This window comes from Chiloscyllium punctatum, chromosome 40, assembly GCF_047496795.1.
Source record: "Chiloscyllium punctatum isolate Juve2018m chromosome 40, sChiPun1.3, whole genome shotgun sequence".
Lineage (NCBI taxonomy): Eukaryota > Metazoa > Chordata > Chondrichthyes > Orectolobiformes > Hemiscylliidae > Chiloscyllium > Chiloscyllium punctatum.
The window spans coordinates 27,472,632-27,492,815 of record NC_092778.1 but is presented as its reverse complement, the minus strand read 5'-3'; the positions used below and the strand labels follow the sequence as shown (position 1 = coordinate 27,492,815).

Here is a 20,184-nt window from a genome sequence, read left to right as displayed (position 1 = left end):
TTAGCAATGACCCTCCGACAGTGCCTACTCCCTCAGCACTGACCCTCCGACAGTGCAACACTCCCTTATCACTGACTCTCCGACAGTGCGGCAATCCCTCAGCACTGACCCTCCGACAGTGTGGCACTCCCTCAGCAATGACCCTCCGACAGTGCCCACTCCCTCAGCACTAACCCTCCGATAATGCCTACTCCGTCAGTACTGACCCTCCAATAGTGCGGGACTCCCTCAGCACTGACTCTCCGACAGTGTCCACTCCGTCAGCACAGATCCTCCGACAGTGTGGCGCTCCCTCATCACTGACCCTCCGACAGTGCGGTACTCCCTCAGCACTGACCCTCCAACAGTGTGGCACTCACTCAGCACTGACCCTCCGACATTGCCCACTCCCTCAGCACTGACCCTCCGACAGTGCCCACTCCATCGGCACTAACCCTTTGACAATGCGTTACTCCCTCAGCACTGACCCTCTGACAGTGCACACACCCTCAGCACTGACTCACCGACAGTGCAGCACTCCCTCAGCACTGACCCTCCCGACAGTGCGACACTCCCTCAGCACCTGACGCTCCGCCAGTGCAGCACTCCCTCAGCACTGACCCTCCGACAGTGCCCACTCCTTCAATACTGACACTCCGACAGTGCGGCACTCCCTCAACACTGACCCTCCGATAGTGCCCACGCCCTCAGCACTGACCCTCCTACAGTGCGGTACTCCCTCAGCACTGACCCTCCGCCAGTGCAGCACTCCCTCAGCACTGACCCTCCGATAGTGCTGCACTCCCTCAGCGCTGACCCTCCGACAGTGCCCACTCCATCAGAACTGGCCCTCCGACAGTGCGGCACTCCCTCAGCAATGACTCTCCGACAGTGCGGCACTCCCTCAGCACTGACCCTCCGACAGTGCCCACTCCCTCAGCACTGACCCTCCGACAGTGCCCACTCCATCGGCACTGACCGTCCAACAGTGCGGCACTCTCTCAGCACTGACCCTCCGATAGTGCGGCACTCCCTCAGCGCTGACACTCCATTAGTGCGGCACTCCCTCAGCGCTGACACTCCATTAGTGCGGCACTCCCTCAGCACTGACACTCCATTAATGCGGCACTCCCTCAGCACTGACCCTCCGACAGTGCCCACTCCATCAGAACTGGCCCTCCGACAGTGCGGCACTCCCTCAGCAATGACTCTCCGACAGTGCGGCACTCCCTCAGCACTGACCCTCTGACAGTGCGGCACTCCCTCAGCACTGACCCTCCATCGGTGCTGCCTTCCTCAGCACTGACCCGCCAACAGTGCCCACTCCCTCAGCACTGACCCTCTGTCGGTGCCACCTTCCTCAGCACTGACCCTCCGACAGTGCCCACACCCTCAGCACTGACCCTCTAATAGTGCCCATTCCATTAGTGCGGCACTCCCTCAGCACTGAGCCTCCGAAGGTGCCCACTCCATCGTCACTGACCATCCGACAGTGTGGCACCCTCCAACAGTGCGGCACTACCTCAGCAATGACCCTCCGACAGTGCCCACTCTCTCAGCACTGACCCCCCGACGGTACGGCACTCCCTCAGCACTGACCTTCCAGCAGTGCGGCACTCCCTCAGCAATGACCCTCCGACAGTGCGGCACTCCCTCAGCACTGACCCTCCAACAGTGCCCACACCATCGGCACTGACCCTCTGTCAATGCGGTACTCCCTTAGCTCTGACCCTTTGACAGTGTGGCACTCCCACAGCAATGGCCCTCAGAAAGTTCCCACTCCCTCAGCACTGACCCTCAGACAGTGCAGCACTCCCTCAGCACCTGACCCTCCACCAGTGCAGCACTCCCTCAGCACTGACCCTCCGATAGTGCCCTCTCCCTCAGCGCTGACACTCCATTAGTGCTGCACTCCCTCAGCACTGACCCTCCAACAGTTCCCACTCTCTCAGCACTGACCCTCCTAAAGTGCCCACTCCCTCAGCACTGGCCCTCCGACAGTGCCCACTCCATCGGCACTGACCCTCAGACAGGGCGTCACTCCCTCAGCACTGACCCTCCAACAGTGCCCACTCCACCGGCACTGACCCTCTGACAATGCAGTACACCCTCAGCTCTGACCCTATGACAGTGCGGCACTCCCTCAGCACCTGAACCTCCGACAGTGCGGCTCTCCGTCAGCACTGACCCTCCGAAAATGCCCACTCCCTCAGCACTGACCCTCCAACGTGCCCACTCCCTCAGCACTGACCCTCCGACAGTGCGGCACTCCCTCAGCACTGACGCTCCGACAGTGCGGCACCCCCTCAGCACTGACCCTCTGACAGTGCGGCACCCCCTCAGCACTGACCCTCCGACAGTGCGGCACCCCCTCAGCACTGACGCTCCGACAGTGCACACTCCCTCAGCACTGACCCTCCGACAGTGCGGCACTCCCTCAGCACTGATCCTCCGACAGTGCAGTACTCCCTCAGCACTGACCCTCCAACAGTGCGGTACTCCCTCAGCACTGACCCTCCGACAGTGCGGCTCTCACTCAGCACTGACCCTCCGACAGTGTCGCACTCCCTCAGCACTGACGCTCCGACAGTGCGGACTCCTTCAATACTGACACTTCGACAGTGGGGCATTCCCTCCACACTGACCCTCCGACAGTGCCCACTCCCTCAGCAATGACACTCCGACAGTGCCCACTCCCTTAGCACTGACCCTCCCACAGTGTAGCGCTCTCTTAGTACTGAACCTCTGACAGTGCGGCACTCCTTCAGCACTGCCCCTCCGACAGTGCAGTGCTCCCTCAGCACTGAGCCTCTGACAGTGCCCACTCCCTCAGCACTGACCCTCCAACAGTGTCCACTCCCTCAGCACTCACCCTCCGACAGTGCGGTACTCCCGCAGCACTGACCCCCTCCGACAGTGCGACACTCCCTCAGCACTGACCCTCCGACAGTGCGGCACCCCCTCAGCACTGACCCTCCGACAGTGCGGCACTCCCTCAGCACTGACGCTCCGACAGTGCAGCACTCCCTCAGCACTGAGCCTCTGACAGTGCCCACTCCCTCAGCACTGACCCTCCAACAGTGTCCACTCCCTCAGCACTCACGCTCCGACAGTGCGGTACTCCCGCAGCACTGACCCCCTCCGACAGTGCGACACTCCCTCAGCACTGACCCTCCGACAGTGCGGCACCCCCTCAGCACTGACCCTCCGACAGTGCGGCACTCCCTCAGCACTGACGCTCCGACAGTGCAGCACTTCCTCAGCACTGACATTCCGACAGTGCGGCACTCCCTCAGCACCTGACCCCCCGCCAGTGCGGCACTCCCTCAGCACTGCCCCTCCGACAGTGCGGCACTCCCTCAGCACTGACACTCCGTCAGTGCGGCACTCACTCAGCACCGATACTCTGACAGTGCGGCACTCCCTCAGCACTGCCCCTCCGACAGTGCGGCACTCCCTCAGCACTGACACTCTGACAGTGCGGCACCCCCTCAGCAATGACCCTCTGACAGTGCAGCACCCCCTCAGCACTGACTCTCCGATAGTGCCCACTCCTTCAATACTGACACTTCGACAGTGGGGCATTTCCTCTGCACTGACCCTCCGACAGTGCCCACTCCCTCAGCAATGACACTCCGACAGTGCCCACTCCCTCAGCAATGATCCTCCGACAGTGCCCAATCCCTCAGCACTGACCCTCCCACAGTGTAGCGCTCCCTTAGTAGTGAACCTCTGATAGTGCGGCACACTCTCAGCACTGACCCTCCAACAGTGCGGCACTTCCTCAGCACTGACCCTCCGACAGTGCAGTGCTCCCTCAGTACTGAACCTCCAACAGTGCGGCACACCCTCAGTACAGACCCTCCAACAGTGCGGAATCTCTCAGCACTGACCCTCCAACAGTGCCAAATCCCTCAGCACTGACACTCCGTCAGTGCCCACTTCCTCAGTGCTGACACTCCAATAGTGCGGCAGTCCCTCAGCACTGACCCACCGCCAGTGCGTCACTCCCTCAGCACTAACCTCCAACAGTGTGGCTCCCCCTCAGCACTGACCCTCCGACAGTGTGGCACCCCCTCAGCACTGACCCTACGACAGTGTGGCAGCGGCAGCCCCTCAGCACTGACCCTCCGACAGTGCCCACTCCCTCAGCACTCACCCTCTGTCAGTGCAGCACACCCTCAGCACTGACCCTCCGACAGTGTGGCACTCACTTAGCACTGACCCTCCGACAGTGCCTAATCCCTCAGCACTCACCCTCCGACAGTGCAGCACTCCCTCAGCACTGACCCTCCAACAGTTACCACTCCCTCAGCACTGCCCCTCCGACAGTGACCACTCCCTCAGCACTGACCCTCCGACACTGCAGCAGTCCCTCAGCACTGACCCTCCGACAGTGCGGCACTCCCTCAGCACTGACCCTCCGACAGTGCGGCACTCCCTCAACATTAACCCTCCGACAGTGTGGCACCCCCTCAGCACTGACCCTCCGACAGTGTGGCAGCCCCTCAGCACTGACCCTCCGACAGTGCCCACTCCCACAATACTGACCCTTCAACAGTGTGGTACTCCCTTAACACTGACCTTCTGACAGTGCCCACTCCCTCAGCACTGACCGTCCGACAGTGCAGCACTCCCTCAGCATTGACCCTCCGACAGTGCAGTGCTCCCTAAGCACTGAACCTCCAACAGTGTGCACGCCCTCAGTACTGACCCTCCGACAGTGCCAAATCCCTCAGCACTGACCCTCCGACAATGCCCACTCCCTCAGCACTGTCCTTCTGACAGTGCCAAATCCCTCAGCACTGACCCTCCGACAGTGCGGCATACACTCAGCACTGATCCTCCGACAGTGCGGCACTCACTCAGCATTAACCCTTCGACCGTGCAGTGCTCCCTCAGTACTGAACCGCCAACAGTGCCCACCCCCTCAATACTGACCCTCCAACAGTGCCCACTCACTCAGCGCTGACACTCCAGTAGTGCGGCATTCTCTCAGCACCTAGCCTCCGCCAGTGCGGCACTCCCTCAGCACTGACCCTCCGACAGTGTGCCACCCCCTCAGCACTGACCCTCCAACAGTGCCTACTCCCTCAGCACTCACCCTCCGATAGTGCAGCACTCCGTCAGCATTCACCCTCCGACAGTGTGGCACTCACTTAGCAATGACCCTCCGACAGTGCCTACTCCCTCAGCACTGACCCTCCGACAGTGCAACACTCCCTTATCACTGACTCTCCGACAGTGCGGCAATCCCTCAGCACTGACCCTCCGACAGTGTGGCACTCCCTCAGCAATGACCCTCCGACAGTGCCCACTCCCTCAGCACTAACCCTCCGATAATGCCTACTCCGTCAGTACTGACCCTCCAATAGTGCGGGACTCCCTCAGCACTGACTCTCCGACAGTGTCCACTCCGTCAGCACAGATCCTCCGACAGTGTGGCGCTCCCTCATCACTGACCCTCCGACAGTGCGGTACTCCCTCAGCACTGACCCTCCAGCAGTGTGGCACTCACTCAGCACTGACCCTCCGACATTGCCCACTCCCTCAGCACTGACCCTCCGACAGTGCCCACTCCATCGGCACTAACCCTTTGACAATGCGTTACTCCCTCAGCACTGACCCTCTGACAGTGCACACACCCTCAGCACTGACTCACCGACAGTGCAGCACTCCCTCAGCACTGACCCTCCCGACAGTGCGACACTCCCTCAGCACCTGACGCTCCGCCAGTGCAGCACTCCCTCAGCACTGACCCTCCGACAGTGCCCACTCCTTCAATACTGACACTCCGACAGTGCGGCACTCCCTCAACACTGACCCTCCGATAGTGCCCACGCCCTCAGCACTGACCCTCCTACAGTGCGGTACTCCCTCAGCACTGACCCTCCGCCAGTGCAGCACTCCCTCAGCACTGACCCTCCGATAGTGCTGCACTCCCTCAGCGCTGACCCTCCGACAGTGCCCACTCCATCAGAACTGGCCCTCCGACAGTGCGGCACTCCCTCAGCAATGACTCTCCGACAGTGCGGCACTCCCTCAGCACTGACCCTCCGACAGTGCCCACTCCCTCAGCACTGACCCTCCGACAGTGCCCACTCCATCGGCACTGACCGTCCAACAGTGCGGCACTCTCTCAGCACTGACCCTCCGATAGTGCGGCACTCCCTCAGCGCTGACACTCCATTAGTGCGGCACTCCCTCAGCGCTGACACTCCATTAGTGCGGCACTCCCTCAGCACTGACACTCCATTAATGCAGCACTCCGTCAGCATTCACCCTCCGACAGTGTGGCACTCACTTAGCAATGACCCTCCGACAGTGCCTACTCCCTCAGCACTGACCCTCCGACAGTGCAACACTCCCTTATCACTGACTCTCCGACAGTGCGGCAATCCCTCAGCACTGACCCTCCGACAGTGTGGCACTCCCTCAGCAATGACCCTCCGACAGTGCCCACTCCCTCAGCACTAACCCTCCGATAATGCCTACTCCGTCAGTACTGACCCTCCAATAGTGCGGGACTCCCTCAGCACTGACTCTCCGACAGTGTCCACTCCGTCAGCACAGATCCTCCGACAGTGTGGCGCTCCCTCATCACTGACCCTCCGACAGTGCGGTACTCCCTCAGCACTGACCCTCCAACAGTGTGGCACTCACTCAGCACTGACCCTCCGACATTGCCCACTCCCTCAGCACTGACCCTCCGACAGTGCCCACTCCATCGGCACTAACCCTTTGACAATGCGTTACTCCCTCAGCACTGACCCTCTGACAGTGCACACACCCTCAGCACTGACTCACCGACAGTGCAGCACTCCCTCAGCACTGACCCTCCCGACAGTGCGACACTCCCTCAGCACCTGACGCTCCGCCAGTGCAGCACTCCCTCAGCACTGACCCTCCGACAGTGCCCACTCCTTCAATACTGACACTCCGACAGTGCGGCACTCCCTCAACACTGACCCTCCGATAGTGCCCACGCCCTCAGCACTGACCCTCCTACAGTGCGGTACTCCCTCAGCACTGACCCTCCGCCAGTGCAGCACTCCCTCAGCACTGACCCTCCGATAGTGCTGCACTCCCTCAGCGCTGACCCTCCGACAGTGCCCACTCCATCAGAACTGGCCCTCCGACAGTGCGGCACTCCCTCAGCAATGACTCTCCGACAGTGCGGCACTCCCTCAGCACTGACCCTCCGACAGTGCCCACTCCCTCAGCACTGACCCTCCGACAGTGCCCACTCCATCGGCACTGACCGTCCAACAGTGCGGCACTCTCTCAGCACTGACCCTCCGATAGTGCGGCACTCCCTCAGCGCTGACACTCCATTAGTGCGGCACTCCCTCAGCGCTGACACTCCATTAGTGCGGCACTCCCTCAGCACTGACACTCCATTAATGCGGCACTCCCTCAGCACTGACCCTCCGACAGTGCCCACTCCATCAGAACTGGCCCTCCGACAGTGCGGCACTCCCTCAGCAATGACTCTCCGACAGTGCGGCACTCCCTCAGCACTGACCCTCTGACAGTGCGGCACTCCCTCAGCACTGACCCTCCATCGGTGCTGCCTTCCTCAGCACTGACCCGCCAACAGTGCCCACTCCCTCAGCACTGACCCTCTGTCGGTGCCACCTTCCTCAGCACTGACCCTCCGACAGTGCCCACACCCTCAGCACTGACCCTCTAATAGTGCCCATTCCATTAGTGCGGCACTCCCTCAGCACTGAGCCTCCGAAGGTGCCCACTCCATCGTCACTGACCATCCGACAGTGCGGCACCCTCCAACAGTGCGGCACTACCTCAGCAATGACCCTCCGACAGTGCCCACTCTCTCAGCACTGACCCCCCGACGGTACGGCACTCCCTCAGCACTGACCTTCCAGCAGTGCGGCACTCCCTCAGCAATGACCCTCCGACAGTGCGGCACTCCCTCAGCACTGACCCTCCAACAGTGCCCACACCATCGGCACTGACCCTCTGTCAATGCGGTACTCCCTTAGCTCTGACCCTTTGACAGTGTGGCACTCCCACAGCAATGGCCCTCAGAAAGTTCCCACTCCCTCAGCACTGACCCTCAGACAGTGCAGCACTCCCTCAGCACCTGACCCTCCACCAGTGCAGCACTCCCTCAGCACTGACCCTCCGATAGTGCCCTCTCCCTCAGCGCTGACACTCCATTAGTGCTGCACTCCCTCAGCACTGACCCTCCAACAGTTCCCACTCTCTCAGCACTGACCCTCCTAAAGTGCCCACTCCCTCAGCACTGGCCCTCCGACAGTGCCCACTCCATCGGCACTGACCCTCAGACAGGGCGTCACTCCCTCAGCACTGACCCTCCAACAGTGCCCACTCCACCGGCACTGACCCTCTGACAATGCAGTACACCCTCAGCTCTGACCCTATGACAGTGCGGCACTCCCTCAGCACCTGAACCTCCGACAGTGCGGCTCTCCGTCAGCACTGACCCTCCGAAAATGCCCACTCCCTCAGCACTGACCCTCCAACGTGCCCACTCCCTCAGCACTGACCCTCCGACAGTGCGGCACTCCCTCAGCACTGACGCTCCGACAGTGCGGCACCCCCTCAGCACTGACCCTCTGACAGTGCGGCACCCCCTCAGCACTGACCCTCCGACAGTGCGGCACCCCCTCAGCACTGACGCTCCGACAGTGCACACTCCCTCAGCACTGACCCTCCGACAGTGCGGCACTCCCTCAGCACTGATCCTCCGACAGTGCAGTACTCCCTCAGCACTGACCCTCCAACAGTGCGGTACTCCCTCAGCACTGACCCTCCGACAGTGCGGCTCTCACTCAGCACTGACCCTCCGACAGTGTCGCACTCCCTCAGCACTGACGCTCCGACAGTGCGGACTCCTTCAATACTGACACTTCGACAGTGGGGCATTCCCTCCACACTGACCCTCCGACAGTGCCCACTCCCTCAGCAATGACACTCCGACAGTGCCCACTCCCTTAGCACTGACCCTCCCACAGTGTAGCGCTCTCTTAGTACTGAACCTCTGACAGTGCGGCACTCCTTCAGCACTGCCCCTCCGACAGTGCAGTGCTCCCTCAGCACTGAGCCTCTGACAGTGCCCACTCCCTCAGCACTGACCCTCCAACAGTGTCCACTCCCTCAGCACTCACCCTCCGACAGTGCGGCACCCCCTCAGCACTGACCCTCCGACAGTGCGGCATTCCCTCAGCACTGACGCTCCGACAGTGCAGCACTCCCTCAGCACTGAGCCTCTGACAGTGCCCACTCCCTCAGCACTGACCCTCCAACAGTGTCCACTCCCTCAGCACTCACGCTCCGACAGTGCGGTACTCCCGCAGCACTGACCCCCTCCGACAGTGCGACACTCCCTCAGCACTGACCCTCCGACAGTGCGGCACCCCCTCAGCACTGACCCTCCGACAGTGCGGCACTCCCTCAGCACTGACGCTCCGACAGTGCAGCACTTCCTCAGCACTGACATTCCGACAGTGCGGCACTCCCTCAGCACCTGACCCCCCGCCAGTGCGGCACTCCCTCAGCACTGCCCCTCCGACAGTGCGGCACTCCCTCAGCACTGACACTCCGTCAGTGCGGCACTCACTCAGCACCGATACTCTGACAGTGCGGCACTCCCTCAGCACTGCCCCTCCGACAGTGCGGCACTCCCTCAGCACTGACACTCTGACAGTGCGGCACCCCCTCAGCAATGACCCTCTGACAGTGCAGCACCCCCTCAGCACTGACTCTCCGATAGTGCCCACTCCTTCAATACTGACACTTCGACAGTGGGGCATTTCCTCTGCACTGACCCTCCGACAGTGCCCACTCCCTCAGCAATGACACTCCGACAGTGCCCACTCCCTCAGCAATGATCCTCCGACAGTGCCCAATCCCTCAGCACTGACCCTCCCACAGTGTAGCGCTCCCTTAGTAGTGAACCTCTGATAGTGCGGCACACTCTCAGCACTGACCCTCCAACAGTGCGGCACTTCCTCAGCACTGACCCTCCGACAGTGCAGTGCTCCCTCAGTACTGAACCTCCAACAGTGCGGCACACCCTCAGTACAGACCCTCCAACAGTGCGGAATCTCTCAGCACTGACCCTCCAACAGTGCCAAATCCCTCAGCACTGACACTCCGTCAGTGCCCACTTCCTCAGTGCTGACACTCCAATAGTGCGGCAGTCCCTCAGCACTGACCCACCGCCAGTGCGTCACTCCCTCAGCACTAACCTCCAACAGTGTGGCTCCCCCTCAGCACTGACCCTCCGACAGTGTGGCACCCCCTCAGCACTGACCCTACGACAGTGTGGCAGCGGCAGCCCCTCAGCACTGACCCTCCGACAGTGCCCACTCCCTCAGCACTCACCCTCTGTCAGTGCAGCACACCCTCAGCACTGACCCTCCGACAGTGTGGCACTCACTTAGCACTGACCCTCCGACAGTGCCTAATCCCTCAGCACTCACCCTCCGACAGTGCAGCACTCCCTCAGCACTGACCCTCCAACAGTTACCACTCCCTCAGCACTGCCCCTCCGACAGTGACCACTCCCTCAGCACTGACCCTCCGACACTGCAGCAGTCCCTCAGCACTGACCCTCCGACAGTGCGGCACTCCCTCAGCACTGACCCTCCGACAGTGCGGCACTCCCTCAACATTAACCCTCCGACAGTGTGGCACCCCCTCAGCACTGACCCTCCGACAGTGTGGCAGCCCCTCAGCACTGACCCTCCGACAGTGCCCACTCCCACAATACTGACCCTTCAACAGTGTGGTACTCCCTTAACACTGACCTTCTGACAGTGCCCACTCCCTCAGCACTGACCGTCCGACAGTGCAGCACTCCCTCAGCATTGACCCTCCGACAGTGCAGTGCTCCCTAAGCACTGAACCTCCAACAGTGTGCACGCCCTCAGTACTGACCCTCCGACAGTGCCAAATCCCTCAGCACTGACCCTCCGACAATGCCCACTCCCTCAGCACTGTCCTTCTGACAGTGCCAAATCCCTCAGCACTGACCCTCCGACAGTGCGGCATACACTCAGCACTGATCCTCCGACAGTGCGGCACTCACTCAGCATTAACCCTTCGACCGTGCAGTGCTCCCTCAGTACTGAACCGCCAACAGTGCCCACCCCCTCAGTACTGACCCTCCAACAGTGCCCACTCACTCAGCGCTGACACTCCAGTAGTGCGGCATTCTCTCAGCACCTAGCCTCCGCCAGTGCGGCACTCCCTCAGCACTGACCCTCCGACAGTGTGCCACCCCCTCAGCACTGACCCTCCGACAGTGCCTACTCCCTCAGCACTCACCCTCCGATAGTGCAGCACTCCGTCAGCATTCACCCTCCGACAGTGTGGCACTCACTTAGCAATGACCCTCCGACAGTGCCTACTCCCTCAGCACTGACCCTCCGACAGTGCAACACTCCCTTATCACTGACTCTCCGACAGTGCGGCAATCCCTCAGCACTGACCCTCCGACAGTGTGGCACTCCCTCAGCAATGACCCTCCGACAGTGCCCACTCCCTCAGCACTAACCCTCCGATAATGCCTACTCCGTCAGTACTGACCCTCCAATAGTGCGGGACTCCCTCAGCACTGACTCTCCGACAGTGTCCACTCCGTCAGCACAGATCCTCCGACAGTGTGGCGCTCCCTCATCACTGACCCTCCGACAGTGCGGTACTCCCTCAGCACTGACCCTCCAACAGTGTGGCACTCACTCAGCACTGACCCTCCGACATTGCCCACTCCCTCAGCACTGACCCTCCGACATTGCCCACTCCCTCAGCACTGACCCTCTGACAGTGCCCACTCCCTCAGCACTGACCCTCTGCCAGTGCCCACTCCCTCAGCACTGACCCTCTGACAGTGCCCACTCCCTCAGCACTGACCCTCTGACAGTGCCCACTCCCTCAGCACTTACTCTCTGACAGTGCCCACTCCCTCAGCACTGACCCTCTGCCTGTGCCCACCCTCTCAGCACTGACCCTCCGACAGTGCCCACTCCTTCAGCACTGACTCTCTAACAGTGCCCACTCCCTCCGCACTGACTCTCCGACAGTGCCCACTCCCTCCGCACTGACCCTCTGCCAGTGCCCACTCCCTCAGCACTGACCCTCCGACAGTGCCCACTCCCTCAGCACTGACCCTCCGACAGTGCCCAATCCCTCAGCACTGACCCTCCGACAGTGCCCACTCCCTCAGCACTGACCCTCCGACAGTGTCCACTCCCTCAGCACTGACTCTCTGACAGTGTCCACTCCCTCAGCACTGACCCTCTGCCAGTGCCCACTCCCTCAGCACTGACCCTCTGCCAGTGCCCACTCCCTCAGCACTGACCCTCTGACAGTACCCACTCCCTCAGCACTGACCCTCCGACAGTGCCCACTCCTTCAGCACTGACTCTCTAACAGTGCCCACTCCCTCCGCACTGACTCTCCGACAGTGCCCACTCCCTCAGCACTGACCCTCTGCCAGTGCCCACTCCCTCAGCACTGACCCTCTGCCAGTGCCCACTCCCTCAGCACTGACCCTCTGCCAGTGCCCACTCCCTCAGCACTGACCCTCTGACAGTACCCACTCCCTCCGCACTGCTTGCCTGACCGGGTTTCTGATTTGGACGGATGAGTTGTTTGGAGTTAGTGCCTGGCCCAGTGTGATCCCATGTCATGTATGCTTGTCACCACCAGGCCTGTGAACATGAGCATCCCGCGTTCACCAAAGGGCACAGGTCAGGCTTCAGATTCTCAACAGAAATCCGTGCTGGGGCAGGAAGGCAGCATGGACAAGCTGCGAGGTCAGTCAGCGCTTGGTTTGTACACTGGGCTCTGGGTTCTGGCCTTGGGATGGGGAACGGGATGAAGGAAATGGCCTAGCCCTCCCTGTGGGAAACATTGTGCCTGAAACCTGCAAATGGCTGCTGGAGTAACCCACGTTGGCCACGTATCCAACAACGTGAGGGACTGGGATGGGAGGCTCTCCAGAGAGAGTTCACTCAGGTTGATGCCAGGGGATGGTGGTAGTGCCTTCTGGAGGGCAGTCCAGCCTGTACACGTTTGCACTGAGAAAAATGAAGGGTCACTCTGTTCAGATTTTTCCTGGGAGGGGAAGGTGTGGGGAGATGGCAGAGTATTGGAGCGGACAAGGGTATTCCCATCAGAAACAGGGATGAGGAATGTTATCCGTCTCTGAGGGGAGGCGAGTGAACCCTTTTGGGCGGGGAGTGTTTTGCTGGTGAGATCTCCCTGTGTAACACCAGGGTTCCCTGCACCCCCACAGCCTCTGCCCCACCTCTGGCCCATCTGAAGCTGGTGATGAATGGATCCCACCTCCGAGGTACACACCGGGTGGTCTTTGATGGTGCCCTCACCCACCAGGAGTGTGTCACCCTGCGCAGTGTCGCCCATGTGAGTACTCGGATCAGGAGGGTGACAGAGGGGTCAGGGGTCAGATGGAGGGTGGTAGAGGGGTCGGGGGTCAGATGGAGATTGACAGAGGGGTCAGGGGTCAGATGGAGGCTGACAGAGGGATCAGGGGTCAGATGGAGGGTGACTGTGGGGTCATGGGTCAGATGGAGGGTGACTGTGGGGTCACAGGTCAGGGGGGTTTGTGGGTGAAGAGTCAGCAATAAATCTTGGTGGAGGGGTCAGGGGTCGGGGGCAGAGGGAGAAGGTAGGGGCTCGATTTGGAGGCGAGGTCCACGGCTGTGGGTGTTGGGACAGAGCTCAGTAACTTGTCATCATCTCTTTCTGTCTTTCTCACTGTGAAACCCCTCAGACCTTGGCAGTGCTGGGAGAAGCGGAACCTGGAGATAACTCTGCTCACCCTCAGAGCACTAACCTCGAGGAACTGAGCATCAAAACAGTGTTGATGGTGAGATCCGCTTGGGAGAGGCTCTGTGTGTGTCTGTGTGTATGTGTGTGTGTATGTGTCTGTGTGTGTGTGTGTGAGAGATGAGCTTTCCTGGATATGGGGAACCCAGGCCTTACCCTTCTCCATGTCTGTTTACAGTTGGCTCGTGACTCCCTGGTTGACCCACCCGCTGCCCGCCTGTATTACCATGCCAGTGTGCGAGTGCAACGCATTACACAGCAATTCTTTACCACCCTCCCTCTTCGCCCATCCATCTCCATCCTGTCCTGTCGTGGTCCAGTGACAGGTGAGTGCAGACGTGATGTTGCTGAGGGTTGGGGGTGGTCTAGAGGACAGAGCTTGGTCCCTGCTTGGTCCTGAACCCCATGCTGCACAGCAAGATCCCAGGGATTTCTTGGAGGTTGGGAACATCCCTGTTCTCTCTCTGATCCAGCTACTTCTCCCCTCCCAGACCCTGGGCTCCCCTCCTGTCCCCCACTCCAGGTGTGCTATTTGACAACTATGTGCTTCACCTCCTTGTTTACCCCCTTTACAGGAGACCAGGAGGCCAGCAGGGGCACAGTGTCAAGGGACCCATGTCTCCAGGAGCCAGAGGGGGCAGAGTGTTGGAGGGAGTCACTCCAAGACTCAGCTGGAGACTACAGGTAACAGAGACCTGGGAAACCCATCGCCAATCCCAAAAACCAAATCTGGACAGGATAGGGAAGGCTAATGGACCGTCAGCTGATTTCTGAGGCAATGGAGTGTGAAGGTAGGGAGGATGTTGCTAGAATGATAGGAATCAATTTTGGGAGTTGGTATCTGGTGACAGATCGCTGTCAAAGCTTCACCTGGGCTTATCTCAGGGGATGGACAGGCTGTCTGATAGGGGGAAGGGATTCACTGATGGTAACACCACTGACCATCAAGAGGCTGATGGCTGGATTCTCTCTCGTTGGAGGTGGTAACGCCCAGGATATTAATTGTGAAGGGGATTCAGTGATGGTAACACCACTGACCGTCTCGTTTTCATCCCGTTTCCCCAGCCCCATTTCAGAAGGTGGTTATCACAACATGGACTGAGCTTTATTGTTCACACCTTGATTTCCCCACTACAATCTCCTTCCCATTTCCTTCAAATTCTCATTCCGTCACAGTGACTTATCTCTCACAGGATTAAAGGAATCGGTTGGTTTCTCTGATCTCTCTCTCAGCCCCATTATAAATTCTTTCATCTCTGCCTGGAATAGGGTCACAGCTAAGTCCTTCAGCCCAGCTGTTACAGGCCATTTTCATGTGTCTTTTGCCAGTTTATGTAACCTCAAAATACTCAAGAAACAATATAATTGTCTCTGCCCAGTCTCACCTTCTGATAGATTGGCTTCTGTATAATTCGCTCCTGGTTTATAATTTGACTGCCTGACTGGTTCAGTTATCTTTGTTCAAAACTAGCACAGCCTCGAGTTGGCTTCTTGATGTATCACTCTTAAAAACCATGCCAAACATCACTGCAGAATGCCAGCCCTGGCTGGTTTACTCTCCCAGTTTGTTGACCCAGTCCACATAGCCATCCCTGAGTCAGACCTGGCACATTGGAACATGATCATGGCTGTTCGAGGTCAGTTATCTCAGCTCCAGAACCTCTCTGCAGGAGCTCCTCAGGGTAGTGTCCAAGGAACAACCATTTTCAGTTGTATCATCGATGACCTTCCCTGCATCTTAAGTTCAGAAATGGGGATGTTATCATTCCTGAATGTTCTGGGCTGGTTGCCATCTCCCACAAGAGAGAACCCCTCCATTGCCTCCATGACCATCCTGGGGGTTACCATCTCCAATGACAAGAGAATCCAGCCATCGCCCTCTTGATGGTCAATGGTGTCGCCATCACTGAATCTTCTCCCACTATCAACATCCTGAGGGTTACCATTTTCCAGAAACGGAACTGGATGGCCAAACCATCTTGTGGATACAAGAGCTGGTCAGAGGCTGAGAATCCTGCAGTGAGTAACTCACCTCCTGACTCCCCGCTCTCCAAAGCCGGTCCCACCATCAATAACGCACAAGTCAGGAGTGAGATGGGCCGAATGCGGGCAGCTCCAACAACACCCGAGAAGTTTGATGTTATCCAGGAACAAAGCAGCTCCCGCTTAATTGGGAACATGTCACCAAAACCCTACTCCTGGGCTGTGCAGGCACAGTCACAACAATCTGTCCCATCGACAACAGGCTCTTCAGAAACTCCTCGAAGATCCTCAGACAACACCTTCCAAAACTAATGACCACTTCCATTGAGAAGGACAAGACCAAAAGAGACACGAGAACAGCAGCCCCAACAATTTCCCCTCTGAGACCTCACACATGGAAATATATCAGCACTTTCTTCAACGTATGTTGGTCATAATCCTGGAAATCGGGATTGCAGTAATTCAACTAGACAGTTCGGAACCACCTTCGCAATCGGCAAGTCATCGAGGGGACTATGAATGCTGGCTGCAGCAAATAACCCGCTCATCCCGTGAATGAACAGAACAACATGTTAGATTTTTCTCAGAGCTATTAATTTCTATCAGTAACAAGCTGATCCCAACCGTCATTATACGGACCTTCAGATTCCCCGGCCTCAGTAACATCCTGATCCTGACCGTCATTATCCCGACCTTCAGATTCCTCGGTCTCAGTAACAAGCTTATCCCAACCTTCAGATTCCCCGGTCTCAGTAACAAGCTGATCCCGACCATCATTATCCCGACCTTCAGATTCCCCAGTCTCAGTAACATCCTGATCCCGACCTTCAGATTCCCTGGTCTCAGTAACATCCTGATCCCAATCGTTAGTATCCCGACCTTCAGATTCCCCGATCTCAGTAACATCCTGATTCCGACCGTCATTATCCCGACCTTCAGATTCCCCAGTCTCAGTAACATCCTGATCCCAACCGTCATTATCCCGACCTTCAGATTCCCCGATCTCAGTAACATCCTGATCCCGACCTTCAGATTCCCCGGTCTCAGTAACATCCTGATCCCGACCGTCATTATCCCGACCTTCAGATTCCCCAGTCTCAGTAACATCCTGATCCCGATCGTCATTATCCCGACCTTCTTATCTGCTCTTTTCCGAAGATTCAAATTTGATCCTTGGGTTTGGAGCACTCGTGTTTCCGTAACTATCTATCTTGGTGATGCCATTATTCCAGCATCTTTCTTGATTGGTGCTCCCTCTCTATCTCTTCCCTCAGTCCTCTCTCTCTCTCGATCTCTTGTTCTCTCTCCACCTCAGTTCCCCTCTTTCTCTCTCGCTTTATCTCTAGCACTCGGTCTCACACTCCCTCTTTCTCTGCCTCTCTCTCTTCATTGCACTCTCTCTTCTCCACTCCCTTGATTTCTGTCTTCTCAATCTCTCTCTCTCTTCCCCGCACTTCCGGTTTTTTGTCTGTTTCTGTACCATAGACCCTCTCGTTCTCTCTCTCGATACCACCACACCATCTCACTTTCCATGTCGCCCAGTTTCTCTCTTTTTCTCTTTCTCCTTCTCTGTCTCTCATTCCCTCCTTCCCTCCATGCGACTCTCACTCTATCTTCTTTCCATTCCATCACTGGCTGGCTGTCACTACACCGTTATTCTCTCCCCCTCAGCTCCCTCCCTGTTTCTCTCTGTATCTCTCTCTCCCTTGTTCTGTTTCTCACTCTCTCTCTCTCTGGTGTTGATTTTCTCTCTGTCTTTTGCCAGGGGTTTCCTCTATCTCAATGATGAATTTGACGGAGGCGAGTTCTACTTCACGGATCAGGGAGGCAAGAGAGTTTCAGTAAGTGACCCCCTCACCCTCAGAGAGAACTTTACTCTTTCTCTAACCCCATGCTGTCCTTGTCCTGGGAGTGTTTGATGGGGGTAGAGTGTAGAGGGAGCTTTACGCTGTATCTAACCCCATGCTGTCCCTGTCCTGGGAGTGATGGGGGACAGTGTAGTGGGGGCTTTACTCAATATAGAACCCCTCGCTGTTCCTGCCCTCGGAATGTTTGATGGGACAGTGTAGAGGGAGCTGTACGCTGTATCTAACCCCGTGCTGTCCCTGTCCTGGGAGTGTTTGATGGGAGGACAGTGTAGAGGGAGCTTTACTCTGTATCTACCTGCATACTGTCCCTGTCCTGGGAGTGCTTGAGGGGAGGACAGTGTAGAGGGAGCTTTACTCTGTATCTACCCCCGTGTTGTCCCTGTCCCTGGGAGTATTTGATGGGGTACAGTGTAGAGGAAGCTTTACTCTGTATCTAACCCCGCGTTGTCCCTGTCCTCGGAGGGTTTCACGGGGGACAGTGTAGAGAGAGCTTTACTCTGTACCTGACCCGGTGCTGTCCCTGTCCTGGGAGTGTTTGATGGGACAGTGTAGAGGCAGCTTTACTCTGTATCTAACCCTGTGCTGTCCCTGTCCCTGGGATGGGGGGACAGTGTAGAGGAAGCTTTACTCTGTATCTACCCACATGCTGTCCCTGTCCTAGCAGTTTTTGATTGGGGTACAGTGTAGAGGCAGCTTTACTCTGTATCTAACCCCTTGCTATCCCTGTCCTGGGAGTGTTTGATGGTGGACAGTGTAGAGGACGCTTTACTCTGTATCTAGCCCCATGCTGTCCCAGACATGGGAATGTTTGATGGGGACAGTGTAGAGTATCTAACCCCGTGCTGTCCCTGTCCCTGGGAGTGTGTGATGGGGGACAGTGTAGAGGGAGGGTTTACTCTGTATATAACCCCGTGCTGTCCCTGTCCTGGGAGTGTTTGATGGGGGGGACAGTGTAGAGAGAGCTTTACTCTGTATCTAACCCCGTGCTGTCCCTATCCTGGGAGTATTTAATGGGGGGGGGGGCGAGGGGGGCGGGGGGCGGGGGGGATAGTGTAGAGGGAGCTTTATTCTCTAGCTCACCCTGTGTTGTCCCTGTCCTGGTGTTAAAGTACACAATTGAGACGACCCAGGCAATCCCTTGTGTACTCAACCTGTCAGCCTCTCTTGGTTTGTCCCGGAGATACCACTGTTTGGAAGTTCTTACAGACATTTTTGTTTTATTTTAGTCATCCCCTTTATTGACTGAATGTAACACTGATACCTAAAAGCTGAACTAACTGGCTCCTAATTACCCAGACGAGTAGGATATCGCTCTTCCTTCAAGAGCCCTCACAGGAAGTTAATTGACAGGTCTGTGTGCACTTGCCTGATCACTCCTACAGGCCCTGAGCCATCCATCAGGTGGGGAAAACATAGCCAGCCGAGATAGGCACCTGCTAGTGAGATAAACCCCGATCAGAAAAAGGTACCAATCTGAGCTAACTGGGAGAGGTCATAAGGTACGAAAATATGTTGCAGGAAAAGCGCAGTGGTCAGGCAAGCATCCAAGGAGCAGGAGAATCGACGTTTCGGGCATGAGCCCTTCTTTAGGAATGAGCCCTTCTTCAGGAGGGCTCATGCCCGAAACGTCGATTCTCCTGCTCCTTGGATGCTGCCTGACCTGCTGCACTTTTCCTGCAACACATTTTCAGCTCTGATCTCCAGCATCTGCAGTCCTCACTTTCTCCGAGGTCATAAGGTAACCTTGCACAGCTCACATTCTGATACAATTGTTTTACAAAATTGCTTCTTAGCAAGGAGGGCAAACTTTGACCATAAAATGGCTTCCCAACAGATTGTGTCAGAATCTCTTCCATGTTAGGTTTAGAATAACTTTAAACTGGGAGCAGACTCCTGCTTTTTATCTTAAGCACAGAATCATCCTGGACATGAGGCTGAAATATTACCATTTAAACTAATTCATTAGTCTCCGAATTAAACATGCTCTCTTTTCAGGGTTGTGATTCAAATTCAAATCAGACCTCAGATCTGATGAGTTAGAATTGACAGTGGGGCAGTCTGTAAGGTCTTTAGAGTGGTCTGCAAGAACAAGTTAAAGCTTTGTCAACATTACCTTTGACAGAGTTTGCATTTCAGAACCAGCAATGGTTACTCACAATCATCATAAACTCTCAAAACTGCAATGAAATTCGATCCATAGCAAGTAAGCACAAAGAGTTTAATTTTCTACTGGCTTCAGCAGTCCCAGCACCAAAATGGTCTCTCTCTCTCTCTGTTGTGGTTCTGTTCGCCGAGCTGAGAATTTGTGTTGCAGACGTTTTGTCCCCTGTCTAGGTGACATCCTCAGTTCCATTCATGGCACTCATCCACAGATTCAATCAACAAACACATCGACCTGGACCCAATGTACCGGCCACTGCAGCGGACAGCTGGAACTGACAACCGGAAGCGGCAGATACAAACCACTATAAATGCCGGAGGAAACATCACAGAAGCGCTTCACAGGAAG

The 20,184-nt window shown here is 57.3% G+C and overlaps 1 protein-coding gene across 2 annotated transcripts in view; it reads left to right on the top strand.

Annotated features, from left to right (window-relative positions):
• Positions 1-20,184, top strand: part of LOC140464447 (prolyl 3-hydroxylase 3-like) — a 70,401-nt gene that overhangs the window by 29,154 nt on the left and 21,063 nt on the right. Inside the window, exons 3-9 of one of the 2 annotated variants that reach the window (XM_072559507.1) lie at positions 12,682-12,788; positions 13,271-13,398; positions 13,769-13,864; positions 14,003-14,150; positions 14,400-14,508; positions 17,573-17,648; positions 18,902-18,991. In XM_072559507.1, coding sequence (XP_072415608.1) covers positions 12,682-12,788; positions 13,271-13,398; positions 13,769-13,864; positions 14,003-14,150; positions 14,400-14,508; positions 17,573-17,648; positions 18,902-18,940 — 703 coding nt within the window. In that variant the 3' untranslated portion in view covers positions 18,941-18,991. Of the gene's footprint in view, positions 1-12,681; positions 12,789-13,270; positions 13,399-13,768; positions 13,865-14,002; positions 14,151-14,399; positions 14,509-17,572; positions 17,649-18,901; positions 18,992-20,184 lie in introns of those variants that run through there. The other variant, XM_072559506.1, reaches the window with a different exon arrangement.